The sequence below is a fragment of the Fusarium redolens genome (assembly GCF_020744475.1).
Source record: "Fusarium redolens strain MPI-CAGE-AT-0023 chromosome Unknown BKA55scaffold_11, whole genome shotgun sequence".
In the NCBI taxonomy this organism is placed as follows: Eukaryota; Fungi; Ascomycota; class Sordariomycetes; order Hypocreales; family Nectriaceae; genus Fusarium; species Fusarium redolens.
The window spans coordinates 348604-373311 of record NW_025763674.1 but is presented as its reverse complement, the minus strand read 5'-3'; the positions used below and the strand labels follow the sequence as shown (position 1 = coordinate 373311).

Here is a 24708-nt window from a genome sequence, read left to right as displayed (position 1 = left end):
ACAATCTCGCTTCTCTGTAAATGCTCTCTATATGTGAATGCCTAACACTTCTTACCAACATCGCAATTCGACTCGCTACCATCCTCAGAGCCATCCATATATCGGCCAAAAGCATAAAGCTCAACATCAGTAATATCCTTTCGAAACTCCTTCGCCACTGTGCGCCGGAAATAAACTCGTTTAGCCCATTTATAGCCCTCTGCTCCGGCAAAGAAAACGCCAACCGCAATGAATATAACAGCCCATTCCCAAGTAATGGGACTATGCATAAAGACAACATGGTTGATGACAGGGATATAGAGTGTTGGTGGGATGAGAACGGTGCTCATAGTAACGGACCAGAAGAGGAAGGGATTCTTCCAAAGACGCTTCGTCCAGGCCTTGAAACTGCCACCCTTTTCGAAGATCTCAGCAAAGAATGAGCGACGGAAGTCAACGAGTTGCCAAGCGAAGAGTAGAAAGTCCCATGTCATGGTGGTGAAGGCTGTTGATCTGGCGGTAAAGACTGTTTTGCAGGAGGCAGAATATTCGCTGTTACAGTCATGTCCTAAGCCTTGATCGTTGAAGCCGTAGAGGACGATAACTGAAGAACCGAGGATACTGATGAGCATGAGGATACCATAGACCACGAGGTCAACTAGGAACTCCGGGGTGAAAACACCGTACTTGAGCTATCGAGTGCGTTAGTGACAGGAACGTGGAAATCAGGTGAAATTTTGACTTACACTGTGAGGTGGCCGACGAAGGATATCAGGACTCGCTTGCTCGAATCCAAGGCCAGTCTCAGTAAACGCTCCAGCAACAAGCAACATCCAAATAATCTCAACCGGTGTCAAGACAAAGATAGAAACACCGTTGTCATCTTTGAAAGACAATCCTACCAGAAGACAGATGACGAAAGCGACGTTAGCGGCCAAGACATGAAGGATGAACTTCTGAATATTGTCAAAAATCCGGCGACCCTCTTCAATGGCATTAAGGATAGAAGCGAAGTTATCGTCGGTCAGGATAATATCAGAAGACTCCTTTGCGACATCCGAACCGTTGAGACCCATCGCAATACCGACGTCAGCGTGCTTCAAGCTAGGACTGTCATTGACTCCATCACCAGTCATGGCAACGTAGCGACCACGGCGGTGCAAAGCCTCGATCATCCGAACCTTCGTAGTCGGAGAGCAACGGGCTACAACAAGCGGCAACTCCGGCATAGCGTCAAGATCGGCATCTGAAAGGTGGTCGAAATCATGAGCTGCCATAACCATCGTCTCGGCGATATCCCTCCTGACCATCCTCATTCGTTCAGGGGACGGGATGATGGCGACTTCAGCGGCGATGGCTCGTGCAGTTTCGGGATGGTCGCCAGTCAGCATGTGCACGCTGATCCCAGCTTTCTGGCACATCTGCACACTATCGCGAGTTTCGGGGCGTGGAGGATCGTAGATGCCGATAAGTCCGCAGAATACCAGATCCTTCTCAAACTCGGATCTGTCGATGGCTGATGAGAGATCTTCGGGGAGACCAGTGACGGGAGATCGACCAGCGAGGGCGAGAACTCGAAGGCCAAGACGGGCAAATGCCTCCATATTGGCCAGAATGGTTTGCTTTGCTGGTTCATCGAGAGGCTGAATTCTGCCAGACTCTTCCATTGATACACAGCTGCTGAGAACCCGCTCGACTGCGCCTTTGGTGAAGATATGCGTCTCATTAGAAAGAGTGTCTTGGAACACTACCGACATCTTCTTAACCTCTGAGTCGAAAGGAAATTCAGCGAGTTGCTTCCATCGCGGATTCTGACCAGAAGATAAGGACATGCGGTTCCAGTTAAAACGAGTAACGAAGACTTGAATGGCTATCTCCGTAGGATCACCTTGTACAAGCCATTCTTCTGGACCATCTTCCCTGTGTCCTTTCTCCACGACTGCGAGGTTGGCGAGGGAAGCTATGTCCAGGTAATGCTTGAGTGCTTCGTTGGTAGCAGGCTCATCTTGAGGGTTGATGGTGTGTGACTTTTCTTCTTCGCCTTGTGCTGGTAGATCTGTAGGCTGTACAGGAACAAAGTTGATGTCGCCAGCTTGGGGGTTGTAGGGCTCGTTTGTCGATTCCACTGAGTAAGTACCATGTCCTGGAAGCCATGCCATTCTTACTACCATCTTGCCTTGGGTCAGTGTGCCTGTCTTGTCAGAGCAGATGTCTAGTTCACTCGTTAGCTCCTATAGTCATCGCCGCCATAAAAACACATAAGACTTACTGGTGACTCCTCCAAGTGCTTCTAAACTCTGCATATTCCTCACAACAACCTTACGGCTCACCATCTGCTTCGTTCCAGCTGCCATAGTTATAGTCAAGACCAAGATCAAAGAAACAGGTAGTGTTCCCACGGCTGTAGCAACAGCGTAGATGATAACATCTTTCCGTGGGTCGAATTTGTTCGCTGCAAGTACAATGATGGCGCAGACGATTGCAAAGCCGAAGACGTAGAGGAATAGTTGCGATAGCTTCCTCTGCAGGGGAGTCCCAACGTTAACGCCCAGAAACTCTCCAATAACATCGTAAGTTGTAAGCAACCATTTTGTGAGATGAGATACAAATGATGCTTTGCCGTTCTCGTCTCGCTTAACTTCCCGCCTCTTTCGTCCAGTGTCTTTTAGAGCAGCTGCAATAGCGCCTATCTCGGTGTAAGCCCCAGTAGCAAACACAACACCTCTACCACGACCCTTAGTGACAATAGTAGAGCTGTAGCAGACGTTGAGACGATCGCCGGGTCCAGTATCATCATCGAACTGCATCGTAGGATTCTTGCGCACAGGAAGCGACTCTCCCGTGAGCAATGCCTCGTTTGTCTCGAAGTTGGAAACTTCGAAGAGACGGATATCAGCGGGGACAGAGTCGCCCATCTTAAGATCGATAATGTCGCCCGGTATGATTTCGCTCGTCTGGATTGTGATCGTCTTCCCATCGCGGAATACATTTGCCGTTGGGAGACTGAGAGACTTGAGAGAGTGGACGGTTCGAGCGGCTTGTAGGTCTTGGAAGAAACCTATGACGATGTTGAGGAGGATGATGAGAGCAAGAGCACCGCCTTCGATCCAAGCTTGTATACCGAAACTTGCTGCAAGGGCTAGAATGAGAACCTTATGCATGTTAGTCATCGATAAATAATCTCATGTCGGAGAGTATCAGCATTACCAAGGTCATGCAGTTGCAGATCTGCTCAATGAAGATCTTGATGGGCTTCACGCCCTCTTCTTCGCCAAGATCATTGGGACCATACTCGACAAGTCGTTGCGATGCCTCAGAAGCACTCAATCCAGTAGCCGGGGTCGTGTTGAGTTCTTGAATGACTGTATCAGCTGGTAAAGCATGCGCTGGGCGCGACAGCGGCTTGTTGGATTGACCAGAAACATGATGCTCCATGTCTGGGGGAGTTGATTTGGGAGACATTGTCGCCGCTATTGAAGGAGAGTGATAACTTGAGACGAGAAGCGTAACCAGAGGGATTCCATTCTCAAGTCCTTGGCCAGGCAGCCTGACCTTATATACTTTGAGGTTGACATGGCGACTTTCATCAATCGCACCTTGTGGAGAAAGCCAAGAAACGGTGCAGCCCTCACGACTAGACCAACCGAAGCAACTTTGGCCGTTGTCTTTCTGGCAGCTTCGTCAACCGTCCAGTCGTAGCAAATTTCATGACAGAAACGGGGCTTTGTCTTGGCCTCCACGGGCCCCGAAAGTTCCACCACCCGGATCAAACTGTAGATCTACCGATTTTAAGTCTTAATATTCCGGTTCTAAGTCTTAAATGCCCGATTTGATGTCGTGTCAAGAGTCATAGTGGCAGAAAACGATTCGAGATTGGCTGGCGGGAATATTTACGCTTATAACGAGTCTAAACTGTAATAGTGAGCCAAGACTCCAATGCATTAGCGTATACGCTATCAACGTCATTGGTCAGCCAATGTTTCCTCGGCCAGAGATCCATCGAGATGCGCTGTGAATTACCTAAAGCGGTATTTGACAGCGGTTGATGGAGATTCGCCAAGAGCTGTGTTCGTTTATCCTTATTCACGTTATCTCGAATTCATGGCTATTTCTGCCTCTTGAGTCAGAAATTCGATGAAAAGTGGGCAATCTCCATTTCTTATTAATTCCTGTGACTCTTGGTCTTTTGGAGTCATATAAGTGAGTTCGGGTATAGGTTATGAAGCTCCATTATCCCATCGTTGGTCTATCATTATTCCAGCGAGATCACGACCTAATAGCGAGAATATCCCAAGGATTCTGTTCCTAATGACTTTCACAATCACTGTGTAATATTATAAGTCACACTTTCTGAATTCTTGCCAAGATAGTTCCTAAAATATTTGGTTTGAAGCCGTAGTATCACATGTGTTACATGCAGTGAGGCACTCGTTAGTTGTCATACAAGATTTGATCTATCAATGAGCTATTTTTGTCGTCAGTTAATAAGAAGAAGCTCATACCGGAAGTTTTTGTACTACCACAGTCATAGTTTTCGCTTCACATACGTGATGCAGTGACGAAGGTCACTTATCCATGATTGCTACCCTGATTGACATAAGCGCAGCCAATACTGCTTAATAATGCGCTCAATGTCAGATTTACGCCCTTTGAACTTCTCCCTGTATTTATCTTAGCACTTCTCTTTGCCCTTCGACTTTACCAAACCCAAAAAATTAGAAATTAATCTAAACTACTATTCCTTGATCTTGCTCCACACAAGAAAACATCATCATGGTCAAGCTCCCGTCACCATTCGCCGAGATTCCTCGGGTCCAGTTGCTCTTCGACCGACCCTCGGACATCGAGCGATTATCGCGCCTCAGCTCATCTATAGATGGGGGTGCGAACTTATGGATAGCTCGAGAGGACCGCAACTCAGGTCTTGCTTTTGCCGGCAATAAAGTTCGCAAGCTGGAGTACGTCCTAGCGGATGCCCTTGCACAAGGTGCTGATACTCTTGTGACCACGGGCGGACTCCAGTCGAACCATATGTGCCAAACTTCTGCTGCTGCGGCTCGACTTGGTCTCAAGGTGCATTGAAAACCCCGCCTCTTGAAAAATTCTAACTGTTTAGAAAGGTTGCTCTCTATCCGGCCAATCGTGTTGCTTCCGAAGATGCTGAGTACAAGTATTTGGGCAACATCCAAGCAAACTCAATTCTAGGTGCCGAGACCTTCTCCCCGGACACAAGCGAGGAGACTGCTATCCAAATTCTCAAAGAACGTGGGCAAAAGCCTTATTCAATTCCCGCTGGCGCGAGTACACATCCTCTTGGTGGTTTGGGTTACGCACGCTGGGCATTTGAGCTTCTTGAGCAGGAAACAAAGCTCGGCGTCACATTTGACGTCATCACCCTTGTTGCGGGTTCTTGTTCCACGCTGGGAGGTATACTCGCAGGGCTCAAACTGGCGCAAAAAGAGGGGATCAAAGGGTCGAAGAAACATCTTATTGGATTTTCGGTTTTGTATCCGAAGAGAGAGGATGTTGTTGAAAAGGTGTTGAGTATAGCAAAGAACGCAGCGTCAAAAATTGGCGTGTCTCCGGATGAGATCACGGAAGACGATTTCGATATCGATACTTCTTATATCGGGGAAGGGTATGGGCAGGTGAATGAAAGCACCGCTGATGGAATGAAGGAGCTGGCAAGAGTGGAGGGTATCTTGACGGATCCTGTTTATACGGGTAAGGCTTTTAATGGACTGCTTCATACGGCGAAGAGTGGCGGACTTCGTGGCAAGGATGTTCTCTTTGTTCATACAGGAGGACAGGCGGTTCTTGGAGCTTATCCACAGTTAAGATAGCCAGCTCAAGTGGAAGCGTTATAGAGACAATCGAGATAGAAACTTCTAGTTAATCATACTCAACGTTGTTAAATCATTATCTAACAGAGTAACCCATGATCTAATCTATCACAAGAGATTCCACTCATTCACGAGATCTAAAGCCATTAAAATTCATTAACATTATTCAGCCTTCTTGCCACTACTCTAAATACATTCATACAGTGATATCCATCTATCCCTCGAAACACAACCCCATGTCTTTCAATAGATCCTCTGCCCGTATATCAATTCCGCCCGTTCTCACGTCCTCAACGCCAAAGCCTAGGAATAATTCGTCACCAATGAATCCATGATACTTCTGTTCACGACTCTTCCAACTCATAGACGTTACATAAAACATGTCTGAAGTCTCCTTCTCGGGATACCTCTTTCTGCCATGAATCCAAATTGGCTTTCGAGACATAGCATGGATTTCAAAAGGAGCCTGTTGCTTGAATAGCATGACATATGGTTCGTAAACGCTATGGTAGTTGAAATAGGACTTATGCTGGTATATCACCATGATGAAAGTGTTGCTGTCGTCAGGAACACAAGAGGGTTCGTCTCGACGACACATGGTGACTTTGAGGGAATTGGTGGTTTGGTGAATAGACTCGAGGTCGGTTTGGAGTTTAGGGAGATATTTGGCCAGACATTGCTCGTCTCCTGCCGCGGCTGGTGCAAGATCAGGACCGGCTGAGCCATCGGGATTCATTTGAGCAAACACTCTCTTTGGCTGGATGTCGTAATGGGTATACATATTACCGTTAGAATCCCAGAAGAGGAACCAATTCTTCTCAACAAGATGCCATGGCAGTGGTCTTTGAAGTTCGGTGCCAACTCTGAACTCACCCAGGTTTTCCATATCGCCCGACCAGCCCGTTAGTGTGCGGAAATCCTGAACGAACTGGCCAAAGCAGGTGAATATAGAGTTTGAGCCATACGTCGCGTAAGGCTTATCAGGGCCAAAGAACACGCGTGCATCGTGCGGACCCATGTTCATATGGAAATATGCCATGTCACCTTGACATTTGTCTCCTCCTACAGTTGCAGTAACGGGGAGAGTAGTTGGTGAGTGAAGACATCGAAGGACACCGTCTTTGAATGCAGCATTGCAAACAAGCTCAGCAAACCAGAGTGAGTTACCGCCTTCTTGAAGCCATTGAGCGACGACGATCCATGTGTTTTCCAGGGTAGGATGGGGGATGAGGTTGGGGTTGAGAGCAGTGAATTCCCGGAAGTCAATCTCGAAGAACTTCTTGTCTTTGGTAGACAATGAGAAGACTTCAATGTGCGTTGCGCTGACATCTTGAGGAATGATACCCTCGCCGAAAGGTTTATCCTCTGGGACGTCTGTCTTGGCAGCCGGTGTCGATTGAACTGGTGACGCTTTTGTTATGGATGGTTCTTCGTCAGCCAAGAGTTCTTGTTCCTCCGCAGGCGACTTCTTCAGCTGTGATGGAACCCATCCTTGAACATGAGCAGGAAAAGATGATGGATCAAGATAAAGCTTGAGAGCAAAGACAACAAGAAGAAAGACTGGTATCACGAATAGCACCAGCTTTCGAGAATCTCGGACGAGCATCTTGAAGCATTCAATGCACGTCGTAAAGGAGCGAATGTGTCGGAGAATGGAGTTTGACGCAGGCGGGGTCCGGTGAAGCCCTTGAACGATAACAATGCAGCTCTGGTTGTGACTGTGACTGCGCCGTACGCCATTTAACTAATCCTTATTTGAACCACACTCCGTGGACAGGGGCATCGTAAGAGGAGCTGAGAGATTATTCACGCGGGAGATGCGGAGTCTGGAGATGGTGATATTCATGCCGCCACGGCAATTGGCTTTTACTGAAAGGCCAATGATAATTCAAGGACCCTACGCAGCTGAAGATAAGTTTACGGGGAAAACCTGGCAGGTTGTGACATTCAATGTCGCCGCAATTCGACGTCGACACATTTTTCATATGCATGCCGAGGCTGCTGAGGTACTTTTGCGGGGTGACATTGCACTAGTCGACGGCGCATGTTCCTGAACAGGGGACGTTCTTTTCTGATCGTGGAGGTGTGCAGATCTTAGTCGCGGGAGCGGGGATTAGCGTAATGAGAAGAGGTTGGGGTTCCTGACATGGCTTGGTAATACGAAGCCATTGCCATCTTCAACGGCAATCTCATGCAGGTGACCCTCCATCACTTGGCGGTGAGCCGAGAATCACAAGCAAAAAGAGCATGCGGCATTATCCCCAGATCGATCTGGCACAGAGGTCTGAGGGTAGATATCCTCAGATCTAACGGTGGCAGAGCTGAGACTAGCATAGCAATGACACATGTGATGTTACCGAAAAGAATTAAGCTTGATTTCATTCTGCATCAAGATCTATACTACGCTTTGGCCTGCTTGCTAATTGGATCTCCTAACGCCTTCTTATAGAACCACGCTGCAAACTTAACGCTGGGCGTGTCGATAAACCTCGTCACAACGTCAGCTAGCCCGAACGTCAAGGGCACGAGGATCAGCTGAGGGAGGAGAAATGAGATCTCCAATCCCAAGGGTCCAGACATTGGCAGGGCGAGCTTGTTTGCCCAATGGGGAATGTTTTTCATGATCTCTTCGTTCTGCCATCCCGCTGCCACGTAGAGTCTCTCACCAATAGTCCATAGCACTGGACCGTGGACAAGATATAGAGCGAACGAGATACGTCCAAGCCACTGGCAGAATCTCGTCTCAAAGAAGCTCTTCAGCCAGAAGATTCGAGGGATGGAGGCAACTAGAAAGACAGCTGCGTAGAAGAGGTAGAACCATTTGTAGTCAAACACAGCTTGAGGCTTGAACCATGATAGGTAGTAGAAACCCCTGTTCTTGGCAAGCTGCTCGACATTCCGGTTCTCAGATGGTACTCCACCAAGGAACAAGCTGAATATCAGGAGATGGTAAAAGATAAACTCCTTGGCAGGTTCCAGGCGTGCCATCCAACGGGGAAGGTCGCCCTTGCTGGCGAGAAGGTCCAAATCGCAAAGAAGCATACCAGCCGTAAACATGGAGTAGAATGAGCCATCTGCGATGTACATAAAGTAGAAGATCAAACCCGCCTCACACCAAAGACGAGCATTCTTTGAGCATCGAGAAAATGCCATCTGTGCTGTAAAGATAACGACGGAGCCCTTGAACTCAATGGGGATAGACCATAAGTGACGATTATACGTCAGCCAGGGCTCACCACCTTCTTTGAAGACGAAACTAAAGTTCTTGAACTCATAGTAAAAAGCCCAAAGTTCGTCGTACCAGGTCTTTTGCTGTGTCATAATTCGCACCCAGACACCAAACATGTGTAATAATGTGATGTAGACGAGCATAGACATGATGAGGGGGAGATAGAGGCGAATCCAGCGCCTGAAGAGCGAAGATGCTATGACATCGCCCAATTGCGCATGCTCTCCAGACTGGATGAGTCCCATTGGCTTCAGCGATAGAACATAGCCTGAGATGATGAAGAATGTCGATACTGCGTAATGACCGCCTGTGAAGAAATGCCGTATGAAGGGAAATGATGCAAAGTAATGCTTTCCTCCATAGCCGAAAGCATTTTCGAGGATGGCGTTCTGGCCCACGACGTCGTGCACCCAAAGTTCATGATGGTGGAAGTACACGAGAAGAGCTGCGAAACCACGAAGACCGTCCAAGTAAGCGGTTGGGCGGAGGTTCTCTAGAGGTCGTGTTCTGGCGCGAATGGCAGCTCTGATGGTATTGATGATGTGTTTTAATTTGCCGCCTGCAGCCGCTGGTTTCCAGGATGAGTAGGACTTTGCAAGTGTCCAGTCTGAGCTTGAGTCCGTCTTGACTTCATCCCAGTCGTCGCTATCGAGAAGACCACTTGTTCGAGGCGACATTTTGAAATGGTTTGAGGCTTTGGAACAGAGACCTTGACAACTCAAGATTGTTGTCTGTTCAATTGATGAAGACGAGGGACCTGATGTACTCCGCAACTCCCGATATGCGATTCGGAGAAAAGCCCCAACTAAGGATCACAAGCCGAGGAAAGCATGTGTAAAAATATGACAAAAACAAAAAAACAAGGCCCTTGAAGATGGGGTAATTATCACGAAGCAGGGATTGGAACTTTTGGTGTGCGGAGACCAACGGCGTGAAAAGAAAATCATCATCTCGATGGAGGCATATCTTCGCTCTCATGACGTTGCACCGCGGTGATGTAACATGGGGGCCAGCGTTACAGAATCCTTCCGTAAAAGCGCCTTTAGGACAGCAACCAACGGAAATTCGGCAGCCACAGTGAGTAATTAGCTCAACCAACAATGGATGAGAATCCATGGGTTGGGGTGGGAGGCTCGTATGATAAGGGAATGGTTCGCGTGCAGGGATTGGAGACAGGGGTTATATCCGAGGCTCGTTCCCCGGATCACAAGCCAAGACGGGAGTTGTATGCCTAGTATCAGAACGGATTCTATGGGTGGCTTGACATTAGACTTCTGCAAGGCACGTTAAAGCCACAATGTCTGTGGTATGATGATCTTGATACTGCCAATTACAGCTTATACACACGTGCGACCTATTCTTAGAGTGTTTCGCTACTGGTATAGCTGAAGATCAAGACAGCACTTCACAACCAACAACTCCCTTTCTGATGCATCACCAACTCGGCCAGTTAATTACCCCATGCCCCATGCCATCCCCCAGAAGCACGGCCTCGTACCCCAGGCCGCTTCAACCCACCTCCACGATCCCCCCCATCCCACGGAGGAGCTGCCTTTCCTGGAAGTTCTCTACTCGACCCCTGCCGAGATGCACAACAATCACATGGGATCATCCATGGGTTCTCTCTCCACAATCCTTCTTCGGTCCTCTTCCGCAGCTGCAAGACGGTAATTTGATAAGAAAACGTCTCTCTCGTCTTGTAAAGGTCCGTAGTTCTTTTCTTGGTAAAAGCTTGGTTACGTCGAGTTCCACTTAAGGGTTCTAGGGCTCAGCTGCATGTTGCATTTTCCATCTGCAGATAACTCTTTTTTCTCCCCTCGTTCAGTGTCTGTTCTGCTTTGTCTGCAGAGAAGCTTCTTGCCTGTGAATACGTCTACTGGTCATGGCGAGTGGCCCTCGTCGAAATATCCCGTCTAATCTTCGTATCCCTCCTACCACCGTTGAGTGGACCGTTACAAAGACCGACAGCTACGATACAAAGATGGGCACTCCATTGGGCTCGCCAACTCTAGCAGCCTCAACAGCAAAGTTCAGAAACAAAGTCCCAGCCCAGATGCAAAGATGTATACCACTATACATGGCATGTGTCATCGTCCTCTTCATCATCCTTAACTTCGACATCTTCTACTCTATACCCAGCCCCCTCGGCGTGTTCCGGAAAGAAAAGGAGATTGTATCAACACCATCACGCTTTAGCACGTTTCCACAAAAGATCTGGCAAACGTGGAAAGTCGATCCATTAAACTTTGAGGATCGTGACTTGATTACTTCAAGGACGTGGGTTAATAAGAACCCTGGAATGCGATATGAAGTTCTCACAGACGACAATGAGCTTGCGTTTGTGGAGGAGCACTTTGGTGCGGGGAGTGCGATAAATCGACCGGATATTGTCAGATTTTACAAGAGTATCAACTTGCATATTATCAAGGCTGATCTATTGAGATACATGATCATGTATGCTCAAGGAGGTGTCTACGCAGACATTGACGTCGAAGCGCTGAGGCCTGTGCATCGTTTTATACCCGAGCGATACGACGAACATGACATTGACTTGATTGTTGGTGTCGAGATTGATCAGCCTGAGTTCAGCGATCACCCAATCCTAGGCAAGAAGTCAAAGTCTTTCTGCCAATGGACTATCATTGCAAAGCCTCACCAACCAGTCATGCTCCACCTTATCGAGCATATCATGGTCTGGCTCAAGGCTGAGGCAAAGAAGCAAAAGGTTGCTCTTGGAGACATCGAGCTTACCTTTGACCAAGTCATCAGCGGCACTGGTCCTTCAGCTTTTACAGGAGCTTTGCTGGAGCAAATGCGCAAGAATCATCGTGGTGGAAAGGTCACATGGGATCTATTCCATAACCTGGATGAATCCAGAGTCGTCGGTCGAGTTCTTGTTCTCAACGTCGAGGCTTTCTGTGCAGGACAAGGCCACTCCGACTCCGGTAACCACGACTCTCGTGGAGCTTTGGTAAAGCATCACTATCACGCTTCCAACTGGCCTAGCAAGCATCCTCGCTATCGTCACCCAGCATACGGCCAGGTCGAAGACTGCAACTGGAACGTAGAGTGCGTGAGGCTCTGGGACGAGAACGTCGCTGAGTGGGACAAGCTCTCGGAGGAAGAAAAGAAGTTAAAGATCGAGCAGGCCAAGAAGCCTGATCTTGGTCTATGAGCCCAAGAGATTGATATTTAGAAGTGCTCTGGTGATCGGCGTTGAGTTTGAATTTCGGAACCCGGATACCTGAGATCGTATATACGCGTAATTGATGAATGAAACCAAGTAAACTTTATAACCGTCTGATCAGGCCATTATCCAATTATTGTATCCCGTGTGAAGTGCCGTGTCTATCTTCAAGTCTTGCATTCCTTGCATCTGCTACTGTGGCTTGGCGCATGTTCTATGAACCGAGGCATTGACTAGGGTCTCCCAACTCTATTCAGGCTGATCCAACCCCGCGCGTCCCGAACCTCCGTATTCATATTCTGCGCGTCTGCGCCTCTTCTTTCTCTTTTCAAAAACATAATCTCTCAATTTTATCATGGCTTCTCAAGAGAAACAACCCGTCATCATCGTCGGCGCTGGCCTGGCTGGCCTCGTCGCAGCTTTTGAACTTTCAGAGCGTAAAGTCCCCGTTCTGTTGGTCGATCAAGAAAATGAAAACAACATTGGCGGACAAGCTTTTTGGTCCCTGGGTGGTCTGTTCATGGTCGATTCCTCGTATCAGCGAAGAATGGGAATTAAAGACTCGAAGGAGCTGGCGTACAGAGATTGGATGGGCTCAGCGAGGTTTGATCGTGAACAGGACGACTACTGGCCGCGTAAGTGGGCCAGAGCGTTCGTGGACTTTGCCACCGATGAGATGGAGGATTATGTCAGGGCGAGAGGCCTCGGCTTTTTGATGAATGTTGGATGGGCTGAAAGAGGTGATGGTACTGCAGATGGTCATGGAAATTCTGTTCCAAGGTTCCATGTTAGCTGGGGTACAGGACCAGAGGTTGTCAAGGTCTTTGCAGACCCTGTCAAGAAAGCTGCAGAAAAGGGCATCGTCACCTTCAAGTTCAGACACAGGGTTGATGAACTGATCATCGACGACAACGGACGTGCTGTCGGAGTGCGAGGCACGATTCTGGAAGACGATGATGCTGCCCGTGGCGTCAAGTCGAACCGAGTCGAAAAGGACAAGTTTGAAATTTACGGCTCAGCAGTTGTCGTTTCTTCAGGCGGTATTGGCGGAAATGTCGATGCTGTCAAGGCTGCATGGCCCGTTGACAGATTAGGTCCTAAAGTCCCAGAGAGCTTTGTCATTGGTGTTCCTCACCATGTTGATGGACGCATGATCGCTATATCCGAAGATGCCGGCGCGAATGTTATCAACCGCGACCGAATGTGGCATTATACCGAGGGTCTTCAGAACTGGAACCCCATCTGGCCAGATCACGGTATTCGAGTCCTGCCTGCCCCTTCATCTCTCTGGCTCGATGCAACTGGCAAGCGACTGCCACCATTCCTCTACCCAGGTTCTGATACCCTTGCGACGTTGAAGTATATCTGCAGCACAGGGTATGACTACACATGGTTCATCCTCGACCAGAGCATCATCGCTCGAGAATTCGCCCTCTCTGGCTCAGAGCAGAATCCCGATATCACGAATAAGAGCATCTGGTTGCTCCTCACTCGAATCTTCGGCAAGAAAGGCACTGTCCCAGTTCAGAACTTTCAAAAGCACGGCAAGGACTTCGTCGTCCGTGATAACCTGGAAGATTTAGTAGTTGGTATGAACGAACTCGCCAAGAAGCGCAACGGTCCTCTACTGGAATTCGATGCTATCAAAGAGGTCGTCGAAACAAGAGACAGCCAGTTCGACAACCCATACTCGAAGGACGCGCAAGCAATGCTTATCAACAATGCGCGAACATACTGGCCTGATCGTCGAAGCAGAGTTGCCCCGCCTCATAGACTGCTCGATAAGGCCCATGGCCCGTTGATCGCTGTGCAGATGAATATTCTTACGCGCAAGACATTGGGCGGTATTGAGACGAATCTGGATAGCAATGTCATGCGAGCAGATGGTACACCTTTCCCAGGATTATACGCAGCTGGTGAAGTTGCGGGCTTTGGCGGTGGAGGCGTTCATGGGTATAATTCTCTTGAGGGAACGTTTGTTGGAGGATGTATCTTCTCGGGACGGGCGGCTGGAAGGGCTCTTGTTCGCGAGATGCTGGGTGAGAATGATTCCGATGGGGGAGAGCTGAAGAAGGTGAACTCTCGACTCTGAGCTCGTGATCGGAAGGTTTTTCTTGGTTTGACTTGATTTTTAGCGCATGTTGCTAGTAGAGATACGTTTGACGTTGATATAAGATCTGATATGAGTAAGACGATATGACAATCCTTTATGTTGCCAAAGATGGTTGCCCCGATATGCACATGCCGTGAGATCAGCGTTTCATTCTTCTGCAAGGAACAGAACAGCTGTCGTGATGCTGTAAGCATTTTATTTACGAATGCAACAGTGTTGCATTAAACACGTAAGGATCAATTGAGTACCCTTATTACATTCCATAGTTCTCGTCCTCTTTTCTATCGCCTCAGGGTAGTCAACATCTGATTCTCTGGCTGAAACAATAACGGCCGGCATGGCCCTACCCGAAGCCAAGCCTCGGAGTGGCGTTTGCACCCATGGATATCCATGGCTAAGGCTGACGGGATCATCAGGCGTCTAAACTTGAACTTGGGCCTGGCTAGCTTGGATCGCGTGGCTTGGTAAAATTATCCCTCAATGGCGGTGATTGTTTATTATTATACAATACGGTTGATTTTAAGATTTAAACGTGAAGATGAGATGTAATTACAGTATAAACACATCTATACAGGGGAGACTTGGTTAGAGGCTAAACTCGTTGACCCGAGAACTTAGTTTATCGAGTATCTTGACATATCCGTGCTATCGCCACTAACGCGACCTCAATTTCCCGTCAGTGCAGCCTCAGTCGGAGTCTCTTATAAATCCGCTCCTAATCCACGCCATTAGATTAATTTTGGTATCAGAAGGATCCGAACTAGTGGTCTCGAGTGTAAGAAAGCGGAACTCCTACCTATAATCTCACCATCTCACTGGACAACACCCCGGCCCCCAAAATTTCCCCTTCAACGCTAAGACATGGATCTTCGCCCATCGGGGCTGAGTGATGAAACAGAGACTGAGCAACTGAGCGTGGTGTCTCCCCTTCTACTGTTTTTTTCTCTTCTTCTTTTATCGTCTTGGTCTGCTGAGACTGGGTGACCAACAATAACTCGTGACAGCCTCTTCTTCAAGACCGTGAGGCTGAAGTTCTGATATTCTTTGAGGGAAGCTCGTTAACGACATAATGCTCGCTATCTTACCCTTCACCGTACTGCTGGGCAGCTTTGCCGGCAAAGTCGCTGCTGACACCAGTTTTATTACCCCTGGAGGATCTGGTTCTTCGGGATGGAAGAATAACCCAACTTACGATGTCGATGATAGTATGAACGTGGAATGGAACACGGATCTTGAAGAGACCAACCTGTTGCTCTGGCAGGATTATCCTCCCGCTGGCGGCGGTACTCAGTACTTCGTACAACTCAAAGGTAGGCGCGCGCGCGTACACTCACCGAGATTCTTGTCAACTAACATCTGATGGCTAGAAAACACAACATCGACAAGTTATATCTGGACAGTCAACTTTAACGGTTTCTCTTTAGAAGTTGGTGACAACCGAGACGCTGTTTTCCACTACGCCCTCTTTAAATCCGGCACAAACGATATGGTCGCCGTCTCAGCTGCGTTCAACGTTACCGTTCCCAAGGACGAGACGACATCTGCTTCCCTTGCTCCAACAACTGCCTCCCCAATTCCTTCATCAACTGCCGGTCTCTCTAAGACAACAACGACCGAAGCTGCGACCGAGACAACAACAGACACTTCCTCCAACAAAGATGATGGAGGTCTCTCCACTGGTGCTGTAGCCGGCGTGGCGGTCGGCGCGACAATTGGCGGCATTGCCCTGCTCGCCGGTGCTGGCTTTCTTCTCTGGAGACATTTCCGAAAGGGTAAAGGTGCTACTGCTGGAGGATACGCGCCGCCTAGTGAGATGCCTGCTGGTGCGCAGAACCAGCCTGTGCAGGAGTACTACAAACCCCCTACGCAGCAGGCTCCGGCTGAAATGGCTGGTCAGCCATGGACTCACCCATCACAGAACGGATACCAGGGACCTGGTGGTCTTCACGAGGCGCCTTAGTTCATGGATAAGATGGATGTAGAGGGGGATTGCGAATAACCTAAGGGTAAAAAGGTTTTAAGATGTTGTATAGCAAAGCATGGAGTTGATTGAATCAACCGGTTATATGTTTCTTAATTACCCATTTCAATACCAAGAATTTTATTATCAATATCCTCATTTCATTGGAGCAACAACGAGTGATGACCAGTAGCGACTGTGACATGTAAGCAACCTTCAGCATGATGCCTCACTCCAAAGTGAGGAATCAATGTCAATGCTCACAAAAACTTGTGGCAAGGATAGCCTGACATCCCTTTCTTACTTTGATTCATTGCTCTTCTCCAGATCCTTGGCGAGTTTCTTCTCCCTCTCCCTCACATCATCCGTCACACTATCCCCAAAGTCATCCAACTCCGCAATTTTCCTGACAGTAACCTCACCCTCCTTGAAAGGGATCTTCTTCGCCCAGCCAACAGCTTCCTCACCATCTGTTGTCTTAAGAATCCACCAGCCACAAACATGCTCTTCCTTCTCAACGTCAAAAGGACCCTTGGTGACCTGTGCAAGACCATCCTTGGAGTATGTAACACGGTAGCCATCTTTGGTTGGGCTGAGACCATCGGCTGAGAGAAGAACGCCAGCCGCATGAAGCTCTTCGTTGAAGGTTGTCATTTCTTCGAAGATCTCGGGGCCAGTGGAAGTTGGGTTTTCAGCTTCTGGAGAAGCTTTGATCAGGATCATATATCGAGGCATGATATCTGCGTGCTCAAAATGGCAGCTACGAGGTTTAAGAGCTGATAAAATAATTGTGAGAAAACGGTTCTTTGACTTGCTGATTCAACGGGAGCTCGCCCTTCTTTGTACATGTTGAGCTTCAGCCCTGCTTTTCAGACTTGGTAAGCTGAGGCGCTTTTGGACCAAGACTACTGGTGAAGCTTCGTCAATCGTCACCGTGGCGCTTATTCGAAGTTAAAACAACACTAAACTAAACTCAGTGGCGTTCATGATCCAATGACAACAAGGTAATAGCCAGTTGCTGCCTGTTGCGAGGACGAAACCGAATATGAATAGTAATTGCATGACAGCCGAGTTTCTTGTTAGATGCAAAACCGGCATGTTTTTGATCCGTAGCAAACTGTCGTGAGCATGTTCAGCGAGCCATGGACACTTTCTTCACGGGCATCGTGAAGTTTGGGAAATAATACTCAAACGCCACAGACGTACTGGGCTTCGTAGTCCGACATATGAAACTTATTAAACCGACTCAGTGGTAATTTGATATATTGTGAAAGGTATTATCTCCCTATTAAAAGTTCATGTGCATGTGATGTTTATTTTGGAACTCATGATAGCATTAGCATGCCGCAGGTTGAACATTTCTTGTGACACATTATATATGGAATACTTGATTAAACTACAATATACCTACCTCATAGCATTAGTTGAAGGTCATTATTGTTGTATTAGTTGCAACTTAATGGCCTAATCACGTTGCGAATTGATAGTGTAAATAGACTTTTGCAGTATATACTGTCTCTGACAAACTCTGGTTCTGGTAGGGCATTGAGAGTCTGAAGTCCTCTCTATCAACCCGTATCTTTTGCATGAAGAATTTGAATAAGCCGTGTAATCTTTCCTCGCACCATTCAGCTCTCAATGACGTGCTTGGCCCAGCTTCAGATAATGGGTCGACATGTCGATTTGAGTGGGCATGATAAACCAAGATAGGAAGCTGGAGCGATTATCCTTGATAAATCACTCCACACAACGTGGGACCTGTTGGCTTCAAGTGCTTAGAATGCGATGTCGACATTTTTTTTTTTTCATCAAATCAAGGATATATATACAACGCCTCACCACCGCATCACCATGGCGCTCGTTTTTCATACAAATTCACCTACTCTCCTACTGAGCTATGGCAGATGACAAGGCTATCGAGCCAGCTCCCGTTGGAGCTGATGAACCAAGATCTTCTGACAACTCGATCAAAAGTCCTCCTGATGATGTAACTGATATCCCAAAGCATGACCATCATGCTCACAAGGATGGAGCAGATGCTGCTCTGGACTTATTGAACGAAACCGGTGGAGTTAGTCAACCATTCGATGCCAAAGCTAACAAGCGACTCATCCGCCGCATCGATACTCATATCATGCCTTTGATTTGCACAGTCTATTTCCTTCAGTACATCGACAAGACTGCAGTCTCTTACGCAAGCGTCACTGGCATCCAACAATCCACTGGTCTCAAGGGAAATGAGTTCAACTGGGTCGCTTCGATTTTCTTCTTCGGTCAACTCGGCTTCCAGTTCCCTACTGTTCGGCTGCTCCAAGTGTTCCCTCTAGCGAAGTACGTCTCGGTCAACGTCACACTCTGGGGTGTGACGCTCGCTTGTATGGCTGCGTGCCATAACTTCAGCGGCCTTCTCGCTTGTCGATTCTTCCTTGGTGCCCTCGAAGCCGCCATCGTTCCAGCTTGGGTTCTTTTCACATCTCAATGGTACACGAAAGAAGAACAAGCTTTTCGAGTTGGTATTTGGTTTTCAGTCTGTGGTGCCGCTCAGATGTTTGGCGGATACTTCGCTTACGGTGTTGCAACGCACGTTGGAAAAGACCCAAATGCTGCTTTGCGAGGATGGCAGGTCATCTTCCTGGTTCTTGGACTTCTCACTGTCGTGGTTGGGATTAGTTTCTGGTTCATCATGCCAGACTCTCCCGCCGTGGCTGGGTTTCTGGACAAGGAGAAGAAAGCCATGCATCTTGAGCGTATTCGAGGAAATGTGCAGGGGATCGGAACTCAGACTTTTAAATGGGCCCATGTTAAGGAGGCTTTGACTGATAGCATGACTTGGCTATATGCCTTTTGGGTCTTTGCTGCTAACATTCCCAACTCTATTGCTACAAGTTTCGGAAATATTCTTGTTAAGGGTATGGGATACACCAACGAAGAGTCTTTGTTGCTGGTCACTCCCCTCGGAGCTTGGGAGATTGTCTTCCTGATTGGCCTGACTTACGGAGCCATGAAGACAAGACAGCGGCTGTTCTTTTGCATTGCTGGTCATATTCCTGCTATCATCGGAGCCATCTTAATGGCAACCACGGAAAAGGTTCCCGCTCTCGTTGGATACTACACAACTGGAGGCATCCCCATTGGTTGGACCACCATTCTTGGACTACAAAGCTCCAATGTCGCTGGCTCTACCAAGAAAATCACCGTCTCATGTATCGGAACTATCGCTTACACAGTTGGAAATATCATCTCACCTCACACCTTTCAAGCCCGCGATGGACCACGATATCTCCCCGCAAAGATTTCTATCTGCATCATCTACTTCCTTTGTACGGTTGACTTGCTGGTTATGAGATGGGTCTTTGATCGAAGGAATAAGAAGAGGGATGCCGAGAAGGCTGCACTAGGTGATCAGTACAAGGTGGAAGAAAACCATGAGTTTCTGGACTTGACGGACTTGGAGAATAAGGAGTTCCGTTATGAGCTGTAGAGAAGATTTGCCAAGACGTCAAGCTTTTCTGTCCCCTTCGTCCTTCTTCCTACGAGGCAGTACAGGTACCAGAATCTAAAGCAGGAAAGCTCTGCCTCTTCTTAAAAATGAGACCACCTGAAGACTCTGCAGCCCCTCAACCATTAGGCTTAGCAACGAAAAATCACCAAAGTGATATGATTATGGTACTATATTAGAAAATAGTTCATGAGCTCAACCTATTTTATCCAGAAGGGATTCAAGGCACACGGGTGGTTTGATCGCTCTACTACACTGGGTTGTTACGCAAGATTTCCTTTTCATAATCCTATTTCAACTACTTTTGAGACTATATCCAGCAGACCTACTGTGGAATCTTATGTTCGCTTGCGGGTACGCCAGCAGCCCACCGGTACTTGGAAGCAGTATGCTCCTCAAGAGGATACTTCTGACCAGGTAGGCCATAGAAATTCTCTCGGTAGCTACCACCGGGCACCGCGTAATCATCCCAGAAAAGTCCCCGTGATCGAAGTTCAGGAAGTAGTAGTTCGATGATATCTTTGAATGTGCCAGGGAACAGGACATATCCCTTCCCATTGTCAGTAACGGTTCGAGACGGCAAGTATATGGACTTACAAAGTTGAATCCATCGACGTCTGCCTCATCAATCCATACTTGGAGGCTATCCGCTACCTGGGAGGGTGTACCGACGAATAGAGGCCCGTTGCCTCCAAGACTGACATGCTCGGCGACAGTATGCTTCGTCCACTTTGAGTTCGCCGGGGAGAACTTGGCATAGCCTTCTACAGTTGATCTGAAGAGCCATGTTAGTAGAGACACTTTGGTGTTATGAGGACGAAACTTACCGAACAGCGTTACTTTCAACCTGTCGAAGTTCCTCATCATCACCGTACTGGTTCAAGTCCATGCCCGTCCATCCACCGAACAGCGACAAAGCACCCTCTGTCGAAGCATACTTCCTCGCTTCATCATACTTAGCCCGAGCTTCCTCCTCAGTCCTACCAAGGATAGGCGTGACAAGAGCGAGGACCTTGATGTTATTTGGGTCTCGGCCAAACTGCTCTTTCGCAACTTGTCGAATCTCCGCAATGTTCTTCTTACACACCGCAGGTGCATGTGCAGAAGTGAAGATAGCCTCAGCATGCTGAGCTGCAAAGGCTTTACCTGGCTTGCTGGCTCCTGCTTGAAGAAGCAGTGGTGTTCGCTGTGGGCTGGGATCCACGACGTGAGGACCGGGAACGTTGAAGTATTTGCCGTTATGGTCGATTTGACGAACAAGGGCGGGGTCTGTGTAGATACCTCGCTCGCGGTCTAGTTTCACGGCGTCGTCACGCCAGGAAGAGTTGAAGAGCTTGTACATGACTTCCATGTACTCTTCAGCCTGGGCATAGCGTTCATCGTGCTAATCATTATCAGAAGCTGCATTGTTACTTTGAGGAGATCAAACTTACGGCGAGTTGAACTGGATGGCCTAGGTTGCGAGCAGCGGAGTCTAGGTAACCAGTGACAATCTGTACGTCTCATTAGTGGTGAATTTGGTTTGAGACTCGACATCCTTACGTTCCAGCCCAAACTGTTGGAAGCGTTAGTTGATTCTTCCATTGAATAATAGAAAACTTACCGGCCCTTTGTTAGGTGATCAACTGTTGATAACCGCCGAGCAAGATGATATGGCTGCTCATAGGTAACAGAAACAGTGGCACCAAATCCAATGTTCTTAGTCGCAGCAGCCATGGCAGGTATAACGGCCAGTGGCTCTGTAAGAGGCCATTGAGCGCCAGAGATAATAGCAGGTTCCAAGGACTTCTTGTAAACATCGTAGCCTCCTGTTACAGTCGTTAGAACTCTGAAAGCTACCTGCTCATGATTCAAGTCTCTTACCTAGCACGTCAGCGATGAAGATGCCATGAAACTTGGCATCTTCTAGCAACTTGGCCAACTCGACCCAGTGCTCAGTGTCTTTGAACCTCCAAGACTCATCTTCAGGGTGTCTCCATAATCCCGGCGATTGATGACCACTGCCTAAAATCTTGTAAGTATATCTTGTCTAACCGGGATGAGGGGGCACCAACACATCATGACAAAGGCATTGACGATAAGGCTCTTCTTTTTGCCCTGCTGGGCTGCTTGGTCCTGAGAAGCCATGACGTTGACTGTCAAAAGCGGAACTAATCTGATTGGATTGTGCCTGACTTCGTTGTTTAGGTGGTGATGTACTGGTTCCCAGCTTATTCTTCTTTTAAGACGCTCCGGATATCGGTGCCGATACAGGACTTCTAGACGATTATTGCGTGATTCTCGAGACCATGACTGAATTATGCAAGTGATAGCTCTAGACAGGGTATCCTTAGGCTATAGATATAAGACCTTGGCGTGTAAGAGCGTTTTGGTGGACTAACCGATGGCGCAATCATCACTGAGTCTTGCTCATGAAAATTGCCGATCGAACCCCTCAATTTCCACACGATAAACTCGGGGAACTTCCACAAATGGGTAAAAGATTGGACATTTCCATCAGGGTTGTTTTTTCCCGGGTGCTTCTAGCTCGGAAGTTTCATGTCAGAGTGCCGAGTTGTCGGGAGTGGCATATCACGCCCACGTGGAGTACACGCGTTGAGGCTTGCAGAGGCGCAGAATCTGCAATCTTCCGAGACAATGGTTAGTCTAGAAGGAGTTGGTCATCAGCTTTTCATTTATGTACAAGAAATTTGGAAGGGTGACGAAAGGCTTGATATCGTCTGTTTTTCATCTTCACTCAGAAGACATCGCAAAGGTGCACGGCTTCAACAACTCTCAAATAAATATTCTAGATTCGATATATGTAGAACTTTCTAAACTCATGAGTTCTTGAGTCATTACCTCTCAAACCATTTTCAACAATACTCCTGCCCAGTTCATCAATAAGCCAACCCCCGTGTCTAGTGCTTCTTAATATCACTCTCCTCGCCAGAGTTAGACCCAAAGTTCTGGCTATCAACCTCTTGAACGGGGCTCTCGAGTGAAGGAGGGGCACGAGAACCGAAATCCTTGAGAACCAACCAAGCAGGGAATATAGAAAGACCCCAAAGTGCGAAGTTGAAGTAAACTCCACCAACCTCAGCGAAAAGAGGCAAGGAAGTGATGCCATAGCTGAGAGCTTGCCAGGCGGACTCAGTACCTCGGAGGAGGGCAGAGAAACGGATGATCTCGTCCTGAGTATTGGCTAGATGATGGATAACGAAGTAACTAGAGAATCATTAGATCAGGGTCGTGTAACGTGCGTTCATGGTTACTCACAGGAAGAGGTAGTTAAGCTGGAATGACAAAGTTAGGAACAAGAAGATGGCGAACGAATGGCCGAATCCTGAATCGACCCAATCGTAGGTTGGTCTTGTCTCCCGGAATCGAGTAACCAAGACTGTGGCCCAGATCCAGCAAGCACCTTGGAGAGTAGCAAGAAAGGCGAAAGAAGATCGGGTGCGGAATCGGAGAGAGACCTTTGTACGGTCGAGCCAAGCCTATGATGACACTGTCAGCAATAAGGGAATAATGGGCGGCCTAGAGACTTACACCTAGAATATTGCCAGCAGTAACAGCAACGATACCACCCAAGAAGGATCCAAGAGCACGGGATCGAACAGAGAACCATACTGTCTCTATGTTAGTAGTGCTCAAAAAGCTAGAGCCAGAGGATCTTACAGGCAAGATAAGTAAAGAAGACAGATTCCGCAAAGACAGCCTGTCCAATGAACAGAACGACCAAAAGGAACTTCTTCGTAAAGAAAAGCCTGGCAGTCTCCTTGAGCTCAAAGCTAGGAAGCTTATCAATCTCCAACTTCACGGTAACACCATCTTTCCTCTGAACCTGATGCGGCTTGCTGAGGAGCAGAGCAACGAAAGGACCAACAGCTTGAAGAGCGATGAAGATGAGGTACACAGTATAAGAGACCTTTCCAGCCTCGTTACGGTCGGCATTGAGACCAAGGTTGATGGCACCACCGAGAATTTGACCGGATAGACGGTAGGTGAGCCAGTAGCCTAGAGCTTTGCCGCGGTTCCAAGGCTCAGGGTATGCGATGGCGATGGCGGCTTCAGCCATCCAGAAGACACCTGCTGAGATACCGCAGAGAGCAGCGCCGACAAGGACGAGCCATTCTGTTCCGAAGCGGTTGTTGGTGTAAAGGCCTGCTGCATAAGGTGCATATCCAAGACTGAATTCCATCAGCAGTGTTCAAGAGTATGTTCAGTAGGAGTATACATACGTTCCAAAGATCAAAGCACCCTTGATACCAATGTATCGAACCATAGCACTGGAGAAGTAACAAGAAACCACCATAAGACAGAACGTCAAGGCATTGGCAGCGTTGATGAGCTTAGGCGAGGCTGCACCACCGGCACCAAGCGAGTTCATGGCTACCCAGATACCCGGCGCAGACAAGTTACACAAGCCAAGGACTGTGATGTTGAAGAATGTGGAGCGATACCACTTGACTTGGCAGTGTTAGTAGAAGACGTGCATATTGGGGATAAATCTTACCGGGAAGAAGCTGGTCCTTGGGAGGAGGAGCAACCTCACTGTCCGCATGTCGGTTTTCCACCGTCATCTTGTCTTACTACTCAGAATGATCTGTATAAACTGAAGAAAGTTGAAACAAGCGAGACACGGCTGCAAAATGTTCTGCAAAAGTAGGTACAAGATCAGCATTTATATTTCCCTTCCCATCATGAAACCACTGCCAACACGATAGCACCAGCACGCAATCCAACCCTTGACCGCACCTACAGCTCAACTGCCGAAGTCCCAGCCCTTTGGGCATTAATTCTTCTAGCGCAAACGTATATCTGTGGCGGCATTGCGTTTACCAGAATCTCGGTATCTATCCGGTTCGAGACTCTAATTGTTTTTCCTCGCTAACATAGTCTCGTCGTTCGACTTC

At 48.0% G+C, this 24708-nt stretch overlaps 11 protein-coding genes across 11 annotated transcripts; 5 read left to right on the top strand and 6 right to left on the bottom strand.

Annotated features, from left to right (window-relative positions):
- Positions 1 to 20: 20 nt before the first annotated feature.
- Positions 21 to 3819, bottom strand: BKA55DRAFT_76304 (uncharacterized protein). Its single transcript, XM_046201618.1, has 4 exons — positions 3187 to 3819; positions 2249 to 3131; positions 726 to 2191; positions 21 to 671 (listed from the first exon to the last, which is right to left on the bottom strand). The coding sequence occupies exons 1-4, from the start codon at positions 3439 to 3441 to the stop codon at positions 42 to 44; spliced, it is 3234 nt and encodes a 1077-aa protein (XP_046047356.1). The 5' UTR covers positions 3442 to 3819; the 3' UTR covers positions 21 to 41.
- Positions 3820 to 4644: 825 nt separating this feature from the next.
- Positions 4645 to 5900, top strand: BKA55DRAFT_646958 (tryptophan synthase beta subunit-like PLP-dependent enzyme). Its single transcript, XM_046197220.1, has 2 exons — positions 4645 to 5052; positions 5100 to 5900. The coding sequence occupies exons 1-2, from the start codon at positions 4753 to 4755 to the stop codon at positions 5820 to 5822; spliced, it is 1023 nt and encodes a 340-aa protein (XP_046047355.1). The 5' UTR covers positions 4645 to 4752; the 3' UTR covers positions 5823 to 5900.
- A 15-nt stretch (positions 5901 to 5915) lies between these two features.
- On the bottom strand, positions 5916 to 7745 carry BKA55DRAFT_573149 (uncharacterized protein). Its single transcript, XM_046193192.1, has one exon. It carries the CDS (start codon positions 7426 to 7428, stop codon positions 6037 to 6039), a length of 1392 nt encoding a protein of 463 aa, XP_046047354.1. The 5' UTR covers positions 7429 to 7745; the 3' UTR covers positions 5916 to 6036.
- A 394-nt stretch (positions 7746 to 8139) lies between these two features.
- On the bottom strand, positions 8140 to 10143 carry BKA55DRAFT_573148 (acyltransferase 3). The gene has a single exon (XM_046193191.1). The coding sequence runs from the start codon at positions 9726 to 9728 to the stop codon at positions 8223 to 8225; it is 1506 nt and encodes a 501-aa protein (XP_046047353.1). The 5' UTR covers positions 9729 to 10143; the 3' UTR covers positions 8140 to 8222.
- Positions 10144 to 10933: 790 nt separating this feature from the next.
- Positions 10934 to 12226, top strand: BKA55DRAFT_516649 (nucleotide-diphospho-sugar transferase; the record flags this gene model as incomplete). Its single annotated transcript, XM_046188104.1, has 1 exon — positions 10934 to 12226. One exon carries the CDS (start codon positions 10934 to 10936, stop codon positions 12224 to 12226), a length of 1293 nt encoding a protein of 430 aa, XP_046047352.1.
- A 258-nt stretch (positions 12227 to 12484) lies between these two features.
- BKA55DRAFT_573145 (FAD binding domain-containing protein) lies at positions 12485 to 14458 on the top strand. The gene has a single exon (XM_046193190.1). The coding sequence runs from the start codon at positions 12594 to 12596 to the stop codon at positions 14328 to 14330; it is 1737 nt and encodes a 578-aa protein (XP_046047351.1). The 5' UTR covers positions 12485 to 12593; the 3' UTR covers positions 14331 to 14458.
- Positions 14459 to 15420: 962 nt separating this feature from the next.
- Positions 15421 to 16311, top strand: BKA55DRAFT_691940 (uncharacterized protein; the record flags this gene model as incomplete). Its single annotated transcript, XM_046199694.1, has 2 exons — positions 15421 to 15661; positions 15719 to 16311. The coding sequence occupies 2 exons, from the start codon at positions 15421 to 15423 to the stop codon at positions 16309 to 16311; spliced, it is 834 nt and encodes a 277-aa protein (XP_046047350.1).
- A 95-nt stretch (positions 16312 to 16406) lies between these two features.
- BKA55DRAFT_573143 (uncharacterized protein) lies at positions 16407 to 17210 on the bottom strand. Its single transcript, XM_046193189.1, has one exon. It carries the CDS (start codon positions 17044 to 17046, stop codon positions 16612 to 16614), a length of 435 nt encoding a protein of 144 aa, XP_046047349.1. The 5' UTR covers positions 17047 to 17210; the 3' UTR covers positions 16407 to 16611.
- A 998-nt stretch (positions 17211 to 18208) lies between these two features.
- Positions 18209 to 19792, top strand: BKA55DRAFT_516319 (major facilitator superfamily domain-containing protein; the record flags this gene model as incomplete). Its single annotated transcript, XM_046188078.1, has 1 exon — positions 18209 to 19792. The coding sequence occupies one exon, from the start codon at positions 18209 to 18211 to the stop codon at positions 19790 to 19792; it is 1584 nt and encodes a 527-aa protein (XP_046047348.1).
- Positions 19793 to 20135: 343 nt separating this feature from the next.
- BKA55DRAFT_691937 (luciferase-like domain-containing protein) lies at positions 20136 to 21937 on the bottom strand (the record flags this gene model as incomplete). Its single annotated transcript, XM_046199693.1, has 8 exons — positions 20136 to 20360; positions 20408 to 20585; positions 20638 to 21194; positions 21244 to 21303; positions 21353 to 21365; positions 21414 to 21618; positions 21674 to 21814; positions 21865 to 21937. 8 exons carry the CDS (start codon positions 21935 to 21937, stop codon positions 20136 to 20138), a joined length of 1452 nt encoding a protein of 483 aa, XP_046047347.1.
- A 773-nt stretch (positions 21938 to 22710) lies between these two features.
- BKA55DRAFT_516436 (major facilitator superfamily domain-containing protein) lies at positions 22711 to 24375 on the bottom strand (the record flags this gene model as incomplete). Its single annotated transcript, XM_046188088.1, has 6 exons — positions 22711 to 23017; positions 23069 to 23289; positions 23342 to 23421; positions 23471 to 23982; positions 24034 to 24262; positions 24309 to 24375. 6 exons carry the CDS (start codon positions 24373 to 24375, stop codon positions 22711 to 22713), a joined length of 1416 nt encoding a protein of 471 aa, XP_046047346.1.
- Positions 24376 to 24708: the final 333 nt, after the last annotated feature.